General features: G+C 47.1%; 1 protein-coding gene across 2 annotated transcripts in view; it reads left to right on the top strand.

The window, feature by feature from the left end:
- PDPR (pyruvate dehydrogenase phosphatase regulatory subunit) overlaps positions 1 to 20,121 on the top strand; it is a 567,407-nt gene that overhangs the window by 123,147 nt on the left and 424,139 nt on the right. For both annotated transcript variants that reach the window (XM_085640040.1, XM_085640039.1), the window contains exon 5: positions 6,303 to 6,466. In XM_085640040.1, the coding sequence (XP_085496166.1) occupies positions 6,303 to 6,466 (164 nt within the window). The remainder of the gene's footprint in view (positions 1 to 6,302; positions 6,467 to 20,121) is intronic.

The following is a 20,121-nucleotide window of genomic DNA, read 5'->3' as shown; positions in this document are numbered from 1 at the left end:
AGGGCTATCATGAGGATACCACTTATCCTGGGGATATTGACGCTGATGAACAACAGCAAGACCAGGATCAAGCATGGGGAGACCCTAATGACCCAGGAGACCCACAAAATGCTCCTGACACTCATATATATAATATAAAAACATCTCCCACTGAAGATACTGCTGCTTTTAACGCCCTCATTGAATGAGCGGCGGCCAAACACGGAGTGGAACATCATTCTGACTCGGTGGAAGAGGATTTCTTGGTGGACACGTTCTCAACATCAGAAAGAACAGTCACGACTCTACCAATGCTAAAAGGGGTTATTAAACATGCTAAGGACATCTTTAAGGAGACAACCAGAGCACGGGTATTGAACCCAAGAACAGAAAAAAAATACAAACCAGCCCCAGGAGACCCAATGTACATTAAGGGTCAATTGCCGTTGGACTCGATGGTAGTTTCTAATGCTCGCAAAAGAGCTAACTCGCAAACTACCGGTGATGCTCCTCCTCCAGACAAGGAGTCCAAAGTGCTAGAAACATCTGTAAAAAGGATAGCAGCACAAGCAGCAAACATCTGGCGCATTGCCAACACTCAGGCACTCCTGGCCAGATACGACAGGTCACACTACGATACCCTAGAAACACTAATAGAACACCTACCAGATGACTACAAAGATGGAGCGGAGCTCCTCATCAGAGAGGGAAAACTCATTAAAAATGCGTCCATCAAATGCGCACTAGATGCAGCTGACACTGCAGCTAGGGCAATCAACACTAGTGTGATGTTAAGGAGGCACGCATGGTTGAGAATATCAGGTTTCAAACCTAAAATTCAAACTAATATCTTGAATCAACCAGTCAACCCAGACTTTTTATTTGGCCTTTTTATTTGGCCCCGAGGTTAATACTACACTAGAAAAGATTAAAAAGGACACTGAAACTGCAAAATCTATGGGGGCTCTACAGTCGCAGCAGTTTCGGAGTGGCTCCTTTCGTCGCCCCGGGAATAGAGGAGCAGCTAGAGGTCGGGGGTCCCAGCAGCAGTACAATAAAGGAGGTACCCAGAGTACCTATAAAAAGACCAATAGGGGTGGATATCGTGGATCCAGCACCAAAGGCAGAGGACGAGGAAACAACAACCCCAGGTCCTCCGCCAATAACAAACAGTGATGTCTTGTCACTGCCCCCGACCACATAACACCAGTCGGGGGGAGACTCTAACAGTTCCTGCCAGTCTGGAGATCCATCACCACAGACAGGTGGGTCAGAAAAATTGTCCAGTACGGTTATTGTCTGGAATTAACATCCAATCCACCCAACATACCACCAAGACACCGTCCTATGTCCGCAGAGCACTTGACATTATTGCAGCAGGAAGTACTAAGTATGCTGCAGAAAGGAGCCATAGAGCTCGTGCCTGTAGAACAACGTGGGTGAGGGGTGTACTCTCTGTACTTCTTAATCCCAAAAAAGGACGGGTCTTTGAGACCTATACTGGACCTAAGACCTCTCAACCAATACATTCTGTCAGAGCATTTTCATATGCTCACCCTCCAGCAGGTTCTGCCGTTACTCAGTCAGGGAGACTTCCTAGCAACACTAGATTTGAAAGATGCGTATTTCCACATACCCATGCACCCATCACACAGAAAATATCTCAGGTTCACTATTCAGGATCAACATTATCAGTTCAAAGTCCTCCCTTTCGGAGTAACAGCGCCCAGGTTCTTTACCAAGTGCCTAGCGACAGTGGCTGCACACTTACGGAGACAGCACATTCACGTCTTCCCTTACCTGGACGACTGGCTTATTCAGGCAAAGTCAGCCCAGCAGTGTGCCAGCCACATATCCCACACCATTCACCTTCTTCACAGTCTGGGATTCTCACTGAATTATCCAAAATCACATCTTCAACCCGTCCACGTACGGCAGTACCTGGGCGCGACCATAGACACTCTGGCAGCCACTGCTCAGCCAAATTTAGTGAGGATCAACAGCATGCAACTGCTGATAACAAAGTTCAGACCTCAACACTCCCTTCCAGCGCGAGTGTTCATGCAGTTGATAGGCATGATGGCCTCCTGCATCTTCATAGTCCCGCACGCGAGACTACATATGCGCCCGCTTCAGGAGTGCTTGGCACGTCAATGGAATCAGACTCCAGGACAGTTGAAAGACCTAGTGTTGGTGAGCGGTCGGGCATACAACTCTCTGCATTGGTGGAATCCACAAAACCTTTGCAAGGGCCGACCGTTCTAAGAGCCTGTTCCACAAATAATACTGACAGCGGACGCGTCTCTCCAGGGATGGGGAGCTCATGTACTCAATTACACAGTGCAGGGACTATGGACAACCCAGCAAAAGAAGATGCACATCAACCTTCTGGAACTGATGGCAATCTTCCTAGCAATGAAGGCATTCAAAGTACACTTGTGCAACAAAGTTGTGTTGATCCGGACGGACAACATGACTGCCATGTACTACTTACAGAAGCAGGGGGAACACACTCTCCACAGTTGTCTTATCTGGCTCAGAGCATGTGGAAGTGGGCCATTCAGAGGAACATGTTCCTCATGGCGGAACACCTCCCGGGCAAGGACAACCAGATGGCGGATCTGCTCAGCAGACACAGCCACCAAATGCACGAGTGGGAGCTACATCCGTCAGTACTCCAACCGTACTTCCAGCAGTGGGGTCATCCAGAGATAGACCTATTCGCCACAAGGGAGAACGCAAAATGCCAAAGCTTTGCCGCCAGGTTCCCCCATCCACAGTCGCAGGGCAATGCGATATGGATGAACTGGTCAGGCAGATTTGCGTACGGTTTTCCCCCAGCGCCATTAATATCGCTAGTGGCACGCAAACTAAGGCAACACTCGATAACACTCATCCTGGTTGCTCCAACGTGGGCACGCCAGCCATGGTACACCACATTTCTAGAACTTTCCGTGGTACCGCATCAAAGACTGCGGCTAACACCCAAACTTTTAACGCAGAACCATGGCGAAATTCAGCACCCAGATCCGCAACAGCTAACCCTGGCGATCTGGCTCCTGAAGTCTTAGAGTTTGGCTACCTGAACCTGCCTCCAGAATGTATGAATATCATCAAGGAGGCCAGGAAACCCACGACCAGAGCTTGCTATGCGGCCACATGGAAAAGATTTGTCATTTACTGTAAAAACAATGACATTAATCCGCTGGATGCATCCACTCAGAACATCATCTGTTACCTGTTACACTTATACCGGTGCAATCTGGCATACAGCTCCAAACGTATACATCTAACAGCAATAGCAGCCCATCTTCAGAACAGGCAGCACCTGTCTTTATTCAGAGTGCCTGCCATCAAAGCCTTCTTAGAGGGACTCAAAAGAGTGATTCCTCCAAGACACCCACCGGTACCAGTGTGGAACCTAAATGTGGTCCTCACCAGATTGATGGGTCCACCTTTTGAACCTCTACATTCATGTGAGATTCAATTCCTCACCTGGAAAGTAGCATTCTTAGTGGCAATCACTTCGTTGAGAAGAGTTAGTGAACTCCAGGCACTAACCATTCAAGAGCCATTCATACAGGTTCACGCAAACAGGGTCGTACTACGTACCAACCCCACATTCATGCCTAAAGTGATATCGCAGTTCCACATGAATCAGACTATTGAACTGCCTGTTTTCTTTCCAAAACCAGACAATGTCGCAGAGAGAATGCTCCATACACTAGATGTAAAGAGGGCCCTCATGTACTATATAGACAGAACAAAGGATTTTAGGAAAACATAAACAATTGTTCGTTGCCTTTTCTCCACAACACAAGGGCAACGCCATTTCCAAAGCAGGGATAGCCAGATGGATCGTTAAATGTATTCAAATTTGCTATAAAAAAGCTAAACGCACATTAACGATTCCTCCAAGAGCCCACTCAACACGAAAGTTAGGGGCGTCCATGGCTTTCCTAGGGAACATTCCTTTAGAGGACATATGTAGAGCAGCCACATGGTCCACTATACATACATTTACCAAACACTACTGTGTAGATGTACATTCAAAACAGCAGGCAGCTGTAGGACAGGCTGTTCTCAAGACCCTTTTTCAGACTGCTGCAGCTGGCACAGGTAGCCGACGCTAATGGAGGGACTGCTATGTAATCTATGCACAGATATGAATTCAGCAGCCCACATGCCTCGAACCGAATATGCTACTTACCAGTATGCATCTGTTCTTGGCATGTAGGGCTGCTGACATTCATATCGCCCAACCTCCTCCCCGGCGCCTGTGGCGGCTGCAGCACTCAGACTTACTGTATAGCATGGTCATCACTTACTGTATCTACTCCATCACTGCCACAATGGCGAAAAACAATCTGAGGATAGAGAGGATGCCCATGCGCACTGTAGTCCAGGGGAGGAGCCACCTATCTCGTGATACTTCAAAGACTCTTCCAGGACAACAATGTGCAATCATCCGGACCCAACACTAGGCGGCGATCTATGCACAGATATGAATGTCAGCAGCCCTACATGCCAAGAACAGATGCATACTGGTAAGTAGCATATTCGGTCGTCTTGTCCGAAGGTGATGTCACATTTGGAGCTGCATGGCTCAACCTAGCGGCACTGCAGAGCTGTTGCTGGGGGAATGCTTTTCTGATCCAATTAGAAACCTGGAAGGATAATTTATAAGGCGAGAAATCTGTAGGAAGATTATGAATCTACCTGAAATATTGTTACAAAAGGTAAGTTATTTTTACATCTTTGCAGCACATTCTCAAAAGCTTCCACATTTTATTTTAAGTTGTTGAACTTTTATCTTCAAAAGAGGTGCTTTTGGATACATTCCTGCTCATCTGATTCTTTATATGTCACATTTTCATGAGACTGTGACTCTGACCAATTTAAACCATCTGTCTGTGGATATTCTTTCATGCATTTGTCTTACAAGACTTTTCTTAATTAACAGCTAATCACTACCTTGTTCCCGTCTTCATTCTCACAGGCTCTTCTTGCATGGAAGTTAGTAAATGCAGGTGAATTGCTGTAATCAAATGGCTAAGTGGTAGATATGGGTCCCGTGCTCACTGTGCCACTGTAACCAAGCTATAGCTGGCTGGTGAGCCCTTATTGGAGGGAAACCGGTCTTAGGACCTGGCCTGGCAGTTCGGGCTGGACTGTTCCCATGAGGCTGATTTGGCTGATTTGCATATGGCTGTCCAAACAGAGGTTGCAAAGTGAACAAAAGAATGATGGGTTGGGATTGTGTCCTGAGCAATTGCCAGTGGTTAGACACATTTCTTGTGTTTGTTTTAAGTGGTAACTGCTCCAGAGCAGGGGACTTAGTAGTCTGATATAGTATTTGGCTTTCTTCCGTCTTCTCTATGAACTGTCAAGCCTCTCTTACCATTCACCATTATGGCCTGAAGGTCTTTACTGTTTGGGCATTAAGACACATTGTTCTTTATATTTCCTGTGTTTTAAAAAAAATATATATTGGTTACTTTGAAGAGGAACAAGTGGCACTGTTTTTTTTTATATAATTGTAATACTTCTTACACTGTAGGCTATATTTACTTTAGGAGTGTCTTTGTCCCTTGGAATCAATCCAGTCTCTTGCCCCAGGTTTTCTGAACTCCGTCATGTTCTCTTTTAGACTGTGCATACATCTCTCTTAGAGCCTGCCAGGGGTTCCAGTCAAGTACAACTATCGCTCCCCCCGACTAACCAGCTTTATCTGTCCTGGCCCCTTGTCACTGAAAGATTTGTTTGGAACATTGGTGGGAGAAGATCAGACAGGCTTGTGGTCTCTAATGGTTCAGAATAGCCTTCTTCACCCATGGCTTTTCACCATTATCAATCAAAATGATAGGGGATTCTCATCTGCCTCAGTTCTACACTTGCTTTGCTCTTGTTCCCCCCTCTCCTTACCTCTTGCTTTAACTTGCAGGCTTTGCTTTCCTTCCAGATTTCGGTCGATGCCCTATGATTTGAATTGACCCCTCTTTTGTCAACTACTTTTCCCCGCCATGGCAATAAGCTTCTTGTGATAGCAGTAACTGGAAGGCATTTCCACTCCCACCACTGTAGCCACTGCCATCTTACCATCTTACCATATTCCTTTTCCCAACCCTCCGCCTGTCTACATTTGCAATTCTTCAGTAGTCCTTCAGGGACCTTTTTTCTTTGGATCAGCTAGTAATATACTTAAGCTTATTCAGAGCATCGATGTATGCATAAGTGCATGTGAACTTAATTACAATATTCAGTTATTTTATGTATATGTTGTTGTTGCATTCCATCTGATTTTATCATGTATTCTTCTGTAGGTTGATGGGAATTCCCTGTGAGATCATCACTCCAAAGCAAGTTGCTGCCCTTCATCCCCTCATCAATATTCATGACTTAGTGGGTGCTATGCACGTTCCTGAAGACGCAGTTGTGTCTACGGCTGATGTGAGCATAGCCCTTGCTAAAGCTGCCACGCAAAATGGTGAGACTTCTGAGAAGTGTATAATATCAGATATAAAATAATAAATGCAGCCAGGTCTGTTTTAGGTTGGCTGTACCAAGATATGTTTGATGTGTTGTCTTACAAAAAGATGTGATGTTTTTGCAAATATTCCATATATACCTAAGGAGATGGTATTCCACAGATCTGCTTCTTTTTTTGCAATGTGCCTTTCTCCCAAATCCATTTGTCGGAACAAATTGGGCATTGTAGGGCAGGATGATTCTTTCTTCCATTTTAGACACGTAGTTTATTATGCAATAAATGATTGCATTATAAATGATGAAGTCATTTGTATATATTATAAAGGGTTCCTGTATTTTTCACTCGAGGTCTGCGGATCAGGGCTATATTATCCACTGCCAGACTCGCATTGTTGAACCATTCAGTCCTCTCTGAAATATTTGAATATGTACCACTTCTGTCCTGACAGTCATTGATAAATAGCAGCTATATTGGCTGTAACTGTTATTTATGCTGTATAGATATTTTATTCATAGACTTATTATTAGGAGGTCCCTGTATATTATACAGGCATGTACCCTTCCCTGAGTGCCCGACTGCATGTTTACCTTGTATCTTGACTTTTGGTTTGGCCCTTGAATTATGTTATTCTAGGGTGGGTGCAGAGCACAGGCCTATCCCAGACTACGAGGGCCAGGGACTGTCCTGTGACCTGGAGAGCCTGAGCAAGTGTACCCGCATAGTGGAGAGATGACTACTAGTCCAGTCCTGCGGATTGCACATAAAGCTGTGGTGGCAGCATACCGTCTTTTGAGCGAGAATGATAGTGTGACAAGTCATTAGGTCTCGCCTGGCGAACGAAGCGCTGTCGCCAGCGAGATCTATTGTTGCTGACTTGCCTCGGAAGTGGGACAGGAGATGGGCACGCGCAGTCTCTTGGCGGATTTAAGTTGGTGTACGCGCTTACAGCCACGCGGCGTGCACATCTCCTGTCCCCCTTCCCTCGCAAGTCAGCATGCAGTTTCACTTTCGTAAACATTCACTCGTTAAAAACGCAGCATTTGGGCATCCGCAGGGCTTTTGGTGCTTGCATGTAACATGTACAGCTGGTGCTTGGTGCCGTGTTAATTAGGCTCGAGGCAGTAGTTTCTTTGTGAACGCGCTCATAAAGACTCGGGCCCCTCTCAATTCCTGAACTATGGCTATGGCGCAGCGGTAAAAATACAAGAACCACACCAGAGAGGTACGATGGTCTTGCGCCACCTGTACCTTGGTACCCACATGCTGCGGTAATTACCTAGCCCTCGAACTCCAGTGCTCGCGCCCCTTGCGCCCTTTCAATGTGTACATATTAACAGGTTCGAGCCTTATGCGCGCTCCGTCATACTACATGCCGCGCTACATCCGCTAATAGCGAACGGGAGGGTTGGTGCTCAGGGCGCCCTATACTGCCTTCTTCATTCAAGCGTAAACAAGCGGGCCCATTCCTTTTTAGCGCTGGGAGCTAGGCGATTTGCCCAGAATCACCGGATGTTTGAGGGTCGGTGCCGAGACTCGAACTGGATTCCCCAGCTTCGAAGTCCCACGCTCTAGCCATTATGTTGTGTTGCTCTACACAACGCGTGTAGTGTGCCTTGCACCCCTAGGCCGTCGCGCTATCACCCCCCCTAGGGACAGGATAAAGGATCTGTGATCCCGGCTGTCAGGAAACCCGGTCTGGCTGAAGGGGGAAGCGAGGAGAGAACTTGCGGGCAGTCTTGCCCGAGTGTAATCCAAAGCGGGCCAGCCACCCCCATCGCTGGCTACCCTGGGGCAGTCCCCGGGCAGCTAAACATATCGGCATGAGCCCCCGGTCCTAGTGCCTGGTAGGCAAACCACTAATGCAAGCGCAATTCAAAGCAACAACGAATATTTCGCAGTCGCTGGGCCGGCATGTACTCCCGGGAAGACCCGCTGGTCATCTTGTACTCCGACTCGGCCTGCTCTCACCTGCTGAACTCCTGCAGCGCCTGCTTCGCCGAGTTCTACCCCCCCTGCGCCAACAAACACACACGCACCAGCCGCCCTCAGCCAGTGCATGCGTATCCCTCAACGCGCGCATGGCGTGCTTTCGCTTTCCCTCCCTCCGGCGTTTCAGCCCACGCTCAGGTTCTCCCGCCCGTTGAGGCCCCCTCTCTTCCTCCCTCGCAGCTCTCTCCCCTCCTCTCCCTGCCTCCTCTTTGACCCCCTTTTGTCTTACTCCCTGCCCTTTGAGTCACCTTCCTCCCCACTTTGACTACCTAGTGCCTCTTCCCAGCGCAGCCACGCACTGCTCGGTGACCCTCGGCAGAGAGCAGCCCTCGCACGGCCACGAGGATGGAGAACACACTGCTGCTCAAGATGCTCCTGCTGGCGATCCTTACCGGCCAGCTGAGGCTGCGCAGGAAGGTGGGTGCCCCCGGCAGACACCCTCCCCACCCCCTCCTGGCATGTGAGAGTGATCGGCCGGACACCCCCTGCTGGCATGTGTGAGTGTGAACGAGCCTGGCACACCCCTGCTGGCATGTGTGAGTGAGTGAGTGTGAACGAGCCTGGCACACCCCTGCTGGCATGTGTGAGTGAGTGAGTGTGAACGAGCCTGGCACCCCCCTGCTGGCATGTGTGAGTGAGTTGGAACGAGCCTGACACCCCCCCTGCTGGCATGTGTGAGTGAGTGTGGACAAGCCTGACACCCCCTGCTGGCATGTGCACGTGATCGGCCTGACACCCCGTGCTGGCATGTGTGCGTGAGTGTGAAGGAGCCTGACCCCACCCTGCTGGCGATCCTTACCGGCCAGCTGCGACTGCGCAGGAAGGTGGGTGCCCCCGGCCTGACCGCCTTTCCTCCCCCTGCTGGCATGTGTTTTGTGATGGTATTGTGTATCTTTATTTTCAGCGTGGTCCGCTTTCAGTGCGGTCCGTCTTGGTCACGCTTGTCTTTTCATATTATCAGAGCTGGTTGTAAATTGCATTAACTGTTCTCTTGACTCTTCGTAAATGAGGTGCCATGGCGGCGGTACCTGCCCATTGATCGCCCGCCTTGCACCCTGGCATGGCAATTCGCAGCATGACCGGACTGAGAAATCATAAGGGGGTGTCCCGCCCAAACAGCCCATCTGAAGCTACGTACCTGCATTTACATTTAGTAAAAACATAATTTTCGGTCGATTTTACCATTGCCAGCACCTCTAAATGGGCCAAGTCCATAATGTAATCTTTTTGGCCGCCTTTGTGTGTGAATTCCCTTCTAGCTGAGTGTGCGGGTTTGTGTATTTCTTCAAAAGTGCATGGGCATGGATGTCTGTGCCACTCTATCTAAGTCAATCTGGGTGTGCGTGCGTAAGGCTTTTATGATTAAGATCTAAGAATCCGCCTCGGGCACCACACAACCCCTTCATTAACGCCTTTCACAGCGCAGCAGTAAATGGAACAAAAATTTCTTGGAAACCTACACGCGTCCCCGGGCGATTCAGGCTGGGTCAGTACTGCCAGCATTCAGCTTTTTGTTTCGTTTCTTTAATTGAATTTAAATATATTAATCAGCAGTTGAATTAAAAAGACATCCTGTGCATTTGAAGGCCGCAATCACTGGAGGAACGCCTGGCCCACCTTTCAACGCAACCACGGCACAAGTTTTCACGTTTTACAAATTATTTATGATTAATTATTTTGTTATTATGCCACAATACTGTATCCTGCCGTCGAGATGGAGAGAGTAACTGAAACATTTTGCGAATGTTCGACCTGGCACCCCTTCACCCTGAGGTTAAGCAATTGTTTGGCATTGGAGTCTGGAGCTTGTTGCTTTCTATTGAGAGTGATTTTTGTGTTCATCGTTATTTTTGTGTAGCTGTCTGTTGGCAATAGGCCTCGCATTACTAAAAATTAGAGCTATTGGTGTTGCATTATTATTTGCAACGCCAAAAGCTCAAACGTTTACTAATGCGAGACCTATTGCATTGCAAATGCTTGTTTTTTTATAGTCGGTGAGAGGGTGGACTGTTGACACTCTTGTGTAAAGTCCAGCTGTTACACGAATACCCCAAAACTTGACTGACATCCATAGTTTATTTAAGTACGTGTTTAGTATGCGTGCAGCTTGTGTGTAGGAGGACTACTCTGTATGTACAAGTCTGAGAATTGAAACCAATGAGAGCCATTTTAGATGAACCTGGTTTGCCCTAGCACAAGATGGAGGATAGCTTCCCAAGACACTAGAATTGCATTGCCTGTTTTCCTGTGGCTGGAAGGAAGTGATCCAAACACTGAAGTGCAAATGATGGAGTCAAGACTACCTTTTGAAATACTATGAAGACGTTTCCTTAGCAAGGGGCTGTTGATTAGGTCTTCCTGAGCATTTCCATTTGATGCTATGTGGAAATTTCTTGTTCAGGCCAGCCCTCTAGCCCATCCTCAATTATTATTTCAGAGAGGCTAATGATAGCCAGGATGCAGAAACCTCACAATTAATTGTGTTTATAACATGGGTCCCCAAGTGTGGTGATAAAAAAGGTACGCTGTTCCTAATATCGAGACAAGGGAAAACTGGTTTTATGTGGTCATGAAGTATAGGAGGATGACGAATCCTCCTCTTGGAATATAGGGCCCTCACACACCACTCCAGGTGTCATGCTTCATCATATGGGCTGCTCCTTGTCAGGTCGGTGCTGCAATACCTGACGGGCTCCCTATGAGGGGCTCTTTGGTAGAGATCTTTTATTCCAAATGCTGTTTGGTGTCTTGGGGGTGAAGGGCCTAATTAGTGTAGATGAAAGTGTGCAGGTGTATAAACTGAAAGAAATTTTAAAACAGGTAAGGGAGTACCAGCAAAGACTATTTTAATCAATGGCTGTCCCACCCTGATTAAAAGAAACAAAGGCGCTTGTCTGAGATTATGTCTCAGGTAGGGCACTCTGTTGTGTGGTCAACATTTTTCTCGCCTGGTAGTTAATCAATCTGGTGGCGATTTATCAGGACCTAATAAAATTAAATCTATCTACATGTGGGTGGTTGTATGGTGTGATCTACCCTTTTAAACCAACCTAACACATGCTATGTGTAGTACCTTATAGCATATGACCAAGCCGGTAAAGGAATAAAAACAGTTATTAGAATCAGATGTACCAGTATAAAAACAACTCTTGCGTTCCCTGTGTGACCAGCTCACAGCGGTGATGACTAAAAACATACATAACGTGAGTGCCATGTGGGTGACTCTCACAAACCTTTTATATTGAGGATTACACAGGCGCATCTGGTGTAACACCACCATAGTTGCTGATCTCCGCCAAAGAGCCCCTCATAGGGAGCCTGTTGGGTATTTCAGCGCTGACCTGACGAGGAGCAGCCCATATGATGAAGCATGACATCTGGCCGGGCGTGTGAGGGCCCTATATTCCAAGAGGAGGAATCCTCATCCTCCTACACTTCATGACCATATAAATCCAGTTTTCCCTTGTCTCGATATTAGGAACAGCATACCTTTTGTAGCTTCATGATTGTTAAGGCATGTATGCTGGACCTGTCTAAAAAGCCCTCAGCCCCTCCTTTGTGATTGGTCCCCAAGTGTGGTGCCTTACTTCTACCTTATGTGAGAAGCATCACTTTATGCACATACTGTGCCTGAATAGCAGCCTGAGGAGGACAGGTGAGAGTTCTGCAGTTTGAGATGGTGGATCCACATCCATTGTCTGGAAAAGGTGTATAAAATGGGATCCACATCTCCCTACTTTCTTCCTGTTGTATGTTGTTCATGGCCAAGGAAAAGGAGTGCTCCATAGAGTATTTGTAAATTGTGCGGGACATCACCTGAAGTCTTTACTTTGTGGTGGAGGTGCTGAGGATCCGCCTTCTGCCAAGACGCCCAACTGCCTGATGGGAGGGGCAAGCAGTCTGCATGACGATGCAGGAGGAGGGAATCTCTAGGGAGGAACAACCCTCTGTGTTACTAGTTGAAAGAACATCCAGAGGAAATAAGACGATTGGAGAGCAAAGCCAAGAGCGACTTGTGCTGAAATAGATCTTCTGGTTGCTTTGTGATTCCGGGTGAATACACTACAATTGCCATGAGTTTCTCCTGGCCGTGTGGTGTTTAAAAGTGTTAAGGCTTTTGCTTTGCCCGATAGTGGCTAAAACTTCCAATGGAGTTCACCTTGTGTGATCAAAGCAAGAACTGATGGGAGTTTGTCCTTGGCCCATCATGTTCATAGGCCAGATGGTGCTGGCTCTATAGGGCCAGCGCCTGAATGAGTGCCAAGATTAGCTCAGGACAGTAGATCTATCCAGGCGGCTGTGTGCGAGACCCTAGCCGCATCCTCATTTAATCATCAGCCTCCTAGTGGATGTAACTGAGCACCACGTGCCTGTGCCTATAGTGGAATCACCCCACCGAGTTGGTGTAGTCAAGCACAAGGGACTCCTAAATGAATTTCTACTTGCTGCACCACCAATGGTTGGAACTCTAGCAAATGAGTGAAATGATTGTGCATTTGAATTGTGGGGTACCAGTATTCTGTACCTCAGCTTTATTAATTTGTCTACCATAATTTTTGAGGGATAAAATTTGTCTAGGGTCACCTAGGGGGGTAGATAGCTAAGAGTTGGAGAATGGAGGGTGTGATGAAGCGCCTGGGAGAGAGTTGAGACCAAGACCACCACTGCGTATGCTGAATTTAATTGTGTTGTATTAAATATTGCTGTGAAATTAAAAACAACTTAATTTTTCTAAACAAACCAGCACTGCGCCCCCCAAACGGGGTCTGCCAATTACCAAGAAGCACTGTCAAATCTGAAAGTGTAATTTTCAATTTTTTGGAGCATAACTTAAGCTTGAACACTGCAATACCTGCAGAGTATAGTGGCAGATACAAGGTTGGTGGAGTACATCTTGCCACCCTGTCCCTTGTGTTTGGAAAAATGCTAGAGGTCTCCCAGAAAGAAGGGTATAAAGATTGTTGTTTGTTTTGTTAAGGGCCATTAAGAGAAACCTGGCTCTAGGAAAGAAACTGTGATGAACTCTGGCAAGGGTACCATGTTAGGAAACTAGCAAGAGGACTGTGGTGCCAGGTTCTCTCAGCCTCTTAGTTCACATTTTCTCCAGGGATGCCATGTGTGTGTCCCCAAATTTGTTTTCCAGCGTTACCCTCCAAGCCATTCCTCCTAGGAGTTCAAGTGTACTATCATCACCAACTCCAGGGGTAATGCTACTGGGTGGGTTGAAGCTAGACTCTGAACTTAGAGTTGGCTCTGCAGAAAGCCGAGGCTGAGGAAAAGGAGAAGGCCTATGGGTCTGAGAGGAAAAAGCTGAGATTAGCTGGTCAAGAATAAGAGGAAAGGAGGGCCACAAGCAGTGCTTTGCCAAGGCCCTCATCAGGAGGCCACCACAGCTTGCACTATCCATTGCCCCTGCCAGCGCGGCAAATGACAGTATCTGCACACCTACTAACCATCACACTGCTTCAAGTGTGACATTTCAGACTGCTCAAGGTTGCCAAACCTATGAGAATGCCTTTTAGCAGCTTCCATTAGGTGTTTTTCATGTAGATTGAATTATTAAACAACTTTTCTTTTGCTCATCTTTCAATTGTGCAAACTGTTCCACCATGTGGCAGCTGTCATAAGTGCCGTTGTTGACAATTAAGTGCCGGTGCTGCACAGCGGAAATCTCTGGCTCAAATTCAGCACTGGCTACAAGACAGGAAGAATAAACCCATGAAGGGAGAGCAATGAAAGTTAAGAAAAGCTGAAAAAGAGCGAATTGAAGAGAGGATATCTTTAGAGATAGAAAATCAAAGAAAGGCAGTAGGGACAGCAGTATCTAGGAGATTCCACTTTAAAATCTACAGGAGTACCTGGCAAGGTTATAGAATTGCTTGTGCACTTGTATGTGGGAGGCCAGGACATTTTAGAATTGTTTGTTGAGGCACCCAAGAAGGCCCTGATGCTCTTAAGATGCTAGCAATTGGCACAACTTCTACACAGCATTCCACCTGCAAAGCAGTGGGTGGATTGTAAAATGTAGCAAGAGCCTTAAAATCACAATGGGTGGGGGGGAGGGTTGTCAGAGAACCTCAAGAGAAAGTGGGATCTCCTGCCCCTTTCTCTAATTCACCTACAAAGACATTCTATAGAAAGGGGTAGGGTTAAGTCTCCTTTATCTTCTATTTGATCACCCAGTGCCTGCCCCCGTCGCCTTAGAGCTTGTCGGAAATGTACTACAGAGTCACCATAACAGGATGTGATGGATTATGTGACTGGCCTTAAGAGGTTGATGGCACAATACATGAGTCTGGTGAAGAGAAGCCTTCAGGAATGCCAAGAGCTGATGGAGTGGGTATTACCAGAAAGCAATGGAAACTGGGTACCAGGAGGGTCTAGAGTTGTTGGTGCTGAAGGCCATTTCTCTAAGAGTGTGAGATATACAGGGTAGTACAGATAATTTCTGAGGTCAACTACTTGCTGGAAACGGGCGGCACAGGGAGCTAATGATGGTGTTTCATGGTACAGGCTAAAGCCATACCTTTAGAGAGAGTTCACAGTGAGCATCATTGAGATGACAGATGAGGTTAAAGAAGACAGTGAGACTCTTCCTAACATACTGCATGCTAATGTAAAGGATGATTCTGTAGATGGGTTACCGCTTGCCCTTGAATTAACATTGGAGTAGCAGAAAGAGTATAGGGATGTGCTGGTATGATGACCCCATCTCTTTTGGCAGACTCCAGGGTTGACACTTGTCTGAGTCAATGACATAGACACCAGGGATAGTTTGCCTGTGAAGATCGAGATTTACCTGATATTTAACTGAGTCCCGCAATGTCAAGGCAGAGCTTGCCAAGATGTTGGACTTGGCAGTGATTAACTGTTTCTGTAGTCCTTGGTCCAGCCCAATATTATTGGAACCCAAGCAATAATCCAGACTTGTGGTTTTGTTTTGCTTACCCGGGCCCTCAGTCAAGGGACCAAGACTGATGCACACCTTTTTCCTTGAGCTGATAACCTAGTGGCCCTGCTGGATACTGCAAAGTACTTGAACATTTCTAATCTTACTAAAGGACATTGACAAATCACATTATCAGCTAGCGTCAAGGAGAAGACTACATTTTCTATTCCACAAAGACTATTTCCCCTACTGCCGCTTTGGTTACATTTGTTTCTAAAATCAATAACTGAGTATGTAAAACTGATGCCTATCTTGTACTGGATCAGAATATGGAGTACAGAAGATCAACACCCTTATAGAGTGGGGCTATGCAATGTTGTCAGCAGACCTAAGCAATAAAACTTCCTTGGCTGAAGCATGTTAAGAGCTTATTAGTAGATCTTGGGCTGGGGATGCCTGCTGGTTTAATACAAAGTTTCTTTCTTCAAATACATATTGCGTTGTGAAGAATATAATTTGGCTTTTCTTCCCAAGAGAAACAAAATACCTCCTTATCGATGGTCGGATGGATCAGCAGTTTCCCAACCATGAAAAGCGATTACAACTTTGAAGAAGTTTTAGATTAAATCAACCCCCACATGTGGAGCTTTGTATCTGCAGGTTAGGATGGGTATGCTCCTGATAGCTTTTTTTTACGTGTAGGTGGTTGGCCTTTGAACCTGAATACAGATAGTGTCCTCATTGCCATAAATTAGATGAAACTGAAGAACATGTTCCTTTTTTTGTCCAGCATATGAGATCTTTTTGCCCAGCATATAAGAGATCTATATGCAGATACTCAAACCTCTGTTTAATTTTGGAAAAAAGGCTGTACCAAGATGTCCTAAGAATATGCAAATAGGAAATGTGCTCCTGTGTAGTATTTGCCATGTGAAAATGGCTTCAGGCAGCTTGGTACTTGAGAACAAAAGCAGTACAGAGTAATGAATATTTTGTCTATTTTGCACAAATTTTAGATGTTGGATAGATGGATTAGTTAATGTTTTTACATAGGTTTTAACTGTACATGATATTGTTTTAAAGAATAAATATATGCTGTTTGTGTGTGTTATTGATGGATTTTTATGATCCAAACTGACAAATATAAAGACTATTCCAGTTTAGGGATACCTTTTGGTCTAAAGCGCATGGAGAACAATATTCTCTATGGGCTGTAAGAGTTTATCATGGCCAACCATGAAGATATTGCCCTGTTTAGCAGTTTGTGGCAGTACCTCCTGAAGCACCTAGAACAAGTGTTGGTCAGGATATAGGGATCTAAACTAACCATCAAGGCACCCAAGTGCCAGATGGGGCTGTTCACTGTCATCTACCTTATGCATCTGGTGTAAAATTGGGAAGAGCCGCCTATTGTATGCCAAGATCCAGTCTGTATTGGAGTGGGAAGTTCCCACCACTCAGACCCAGATGAATTTTCTTAGGTCTCACTAGATATTAGAATAATGTTGTTGTCATCTGTGGCATGTGGCTATCTTTAGCCCTTCATTGACAGATAACAGACTGAGACCTCCGATAAAGGAGTTGAAGTTTGGACTACTACTGGCTCAGCTTGATGAGAAGGGTAGAGATCATCCATTGGCCTTCATCAGCTGCACTCTGTTTTGTAGGGAACAAAACTTGATGGATATTGAAAAGAATGCTTTGCTGTAGAGTGGGCTTTGAGAAGGTTAGCCTTATCTTTTGGTACCAGTTTTTTGTTTCGACCGATCGTAAACTACTGAATTGGTTGATGGCAATGATGGGTGAGAATCCCAAGTTGCCGGTCTCATCTGTCTTGTTACAAGTGCTAGATTAGACAGTGCGGGGACATGGCCAAGATGGCGACTGAGTGGGACGTGTCTACTCGTCGCTCCGCTCGATCGCCTGAGCACCGTCGGCATAGCTGTGAATAGCGGACCTCTAAGGGTGGAAGTCTAGTAGCCCTTCATCCCTGCAACACTTTCGCATCGGTCGGCTGCAGCGGGACACAAAGACAGAGCTGCAGGTGGCCAACGAAGTGCAACAAGATCCCCCGGTGTGTGATCATACGCACTGCCGTGAGGCCGGAAGAAGCGTTATCCCGAGTGAGCCCCGGCGTTGGTGGCGGCCCCGCAGATCAGGAGGTCGCAAAATACTGAGCAGGGGCAGAGCACCACACTACATAGGTGGACGGCCCCGGGATAATGAGGTGGCACTTGAGGCTAACGGTGCTACGTGTGCGAAGCACCAGGGCCTCCGTCCTTTCGGCGGCCCACGAAGCGTGGAGGGCCGGCCTGGCCCGGCCCGATGGACCTGGCGGTCCGGACACCGGTGTGAGAAAGTGGCTCTGTATATACTGTTCCCAAATAGGTACAGTGTGCACAGAGTCCACAGTCCCCAGAGGTTTGGCAGAGGCTATAGTTAGATATAACCTTACTCTCTAAAGGGGTAGCTTGGTCGAGCAGTAAGGCAGTATCAGAGGACAGCGTAAAGCATTTGTTGTACACACTCAGTCAGCAAATGGTCTCACACACTCAAGAACTGAACTCTAGGCCAATGGTTGGTATATAAAAATATATGGTTGTTTTATTTTTAGAACCAACAATAGGTATCAAAATATACTTTCTAAGAATGAGATGCTTTGCATGTAATAGTTACAGTTTGTTGCAATAGGCAACACAATTTCAAACCCAATAATACATTGAGCTCAATGTGAATTTTAAGTTATATGCAAGTGATTACTTTTAGGATTACTTTTCTAATTCCAGGACTGGATCCTAGATTCAGTCCTGGGACAGTTCTTAGAAACAAATGAGTAAATACGTTTCTGATGGATACATCTGCCAGTGGATTCCTCACCTTGTGAATATCCCCTGCGCCAGCATTCCACGGAATTTTTTCCCCAGCTCTCCTCGCCGACGTGGACGTCAGAATACCACCGCTCCGCTTGCGACTCCGTATGTCGTCACCGGAGCCATAAGAGAGCCACGTCGGCGTGATGACGTCTGTTCCCTTTTTTCCGCGCCATCGACGCGTAACGGTTTTCCAGCACTCTCCTGTTACTTTGTAGTCTCCTTGTGAATTACTGTTTCTGGAATACTCATGTCTTCGTCGAGGGAGTCGGGCTTCAAGCCGTGTAGGGAATGTGGGGGTCACATATCTATCACTGACCCCATGAAGACTGCTTATGGTGTCTTTCATCGGACCATGACGTGGAGGACTGTTCCTGCTGCAGGAAAACGAATCCTAAAGCGCTGAAAGAAAGAGAAGCTAAGCTGTTCATGTCTAAGGCGAAGAAGAAGGGCAGAGGTCAAAAAAGAGACAAGTCGAAGCCGGAGTCGTCGACTTCGCACTCGTTGAAGTCGAGAAGACACAAGAAGAAGAGGAAGCATGACTCTCGGTGCCGGTCGACGAAGAGTAGGGCTTAGAGGTCGCCTTCGCCTCAACGTGGAAGTAAGGACTTGGTCTCTCCTTCGCCTTCCCCTTCTCCTTGTGTTTCTCCGGAGAAGTCTCCGCCAAATTTAACTCCGGCGCAGTCTCCGGCGCCGGTGGATTCTCCAGCTTCCGACGCCGAGCCGGATCAGGTGGCTGATCTTTGTCCTGTGCCTGAAGGTGAACCTGTGGCTCCTGTATAGGACCTATCGGCTCCGGCTCCAGCTACTCCTCGGCCGGATTCAGGTTTGAACCCATACCCGCATTTCCCGACTCCGGGTGCGGATCAGACGCATTTCCTGAATGCTATGTATGGTGTTTTCCAGAGAGCAGCTTTCCCATCCGGTGCACCTTCAGGTCCCGTGGGTCCAATGGCGTTTAGTTTGGGCGTGCCGCAATACTACGCTTGGGTACCTTTTATGCCCTTCTTGCCGATGGCACCGTCATGGCAGTTCCTGGCGCCGTCTGGAGAGCCTTCCACCCGGCCTCAACTGGAGCGCGTGCCTTCGTCGGAGCCTCCCTCGACGCCGACTCCAGCTGCGCCGCGTGTGACGCCACCGACTACTCCTGCACCGCCGACTCCGCGTACGGCGCTACCGTGTCTTCGGAAGAGAGGCTCAGAGGATTGTAGAGGAAGAACAATATCGAGCAGAGGAAGTGGAGGAAGGTGAAGTGGGTGACTCCACTGATGAATTCGAAGGTATTCAGGAGGCAAGTGGATTGGACACCACTCCTGAGTGGGAGCGTTCTTCTTCCAGATCTTCTCCTCCTCAAGAGTTGGCTCCTTACCATTTGGTAATCAAGAAGGCTGCGGAGCTGTTGGACTTAGTTACCTTCTGCAGAATATACGCCAAACCTTTTGACTGAAGTCGTTCATTCTCCTTCTATTGTCGAGCCTCTGTTGCCTTTCAATGAGGCTATCTTAGAGCCTGTTATGGACGTTTGGCGCAAACCACTTTCTTCACCTGCTGTTTCCAGGACTGTGGCCAGAAGATATAGAGTGGCTTTCGGGGGATCCGAGCTTCCTTTCCTTGCACCCTTTTCCAGAGTCTTTTAGTGCAGGCATCCTGTTCAAAACAATCTTAAGGTGCTTTTCCACAAGCTCCAGCTGACAGAGATTCAAAGAAGATTGAGCAGTCGGCTAAAAAGGTCTTCTCATCTGGAAGTATGGCGCTTAAATCAACAAATGCCACTTGCTTATTGGGCCGCTACGTTCATGCTTTGATGGACTGTAAAGCAGTTAGCTCTTAAATTGCCTGATGAGGAGAATGTTTCTTTTATGGAGGTTGTTGCAGACACTCAAGCTGCGACAAGTTATTCAATC

Source organism: Triturus cristatus, chromosome 12 (assembly GCF_964204655.1).
Source record: "Triturus cristatus chromosome 12, aTriCri1.1, whole genome shotgun sequence".
Lineage (NCBI taxonomy): Eukaryota > Metazoa > Chordata > Amphibia > Caudata > Salamandridae > Triturus > Triturus cristatus.
Note: the sequence above shows the minus strand (reverse complement) of the source record. Positions and strands in the feature narration are given on the sequence as shown.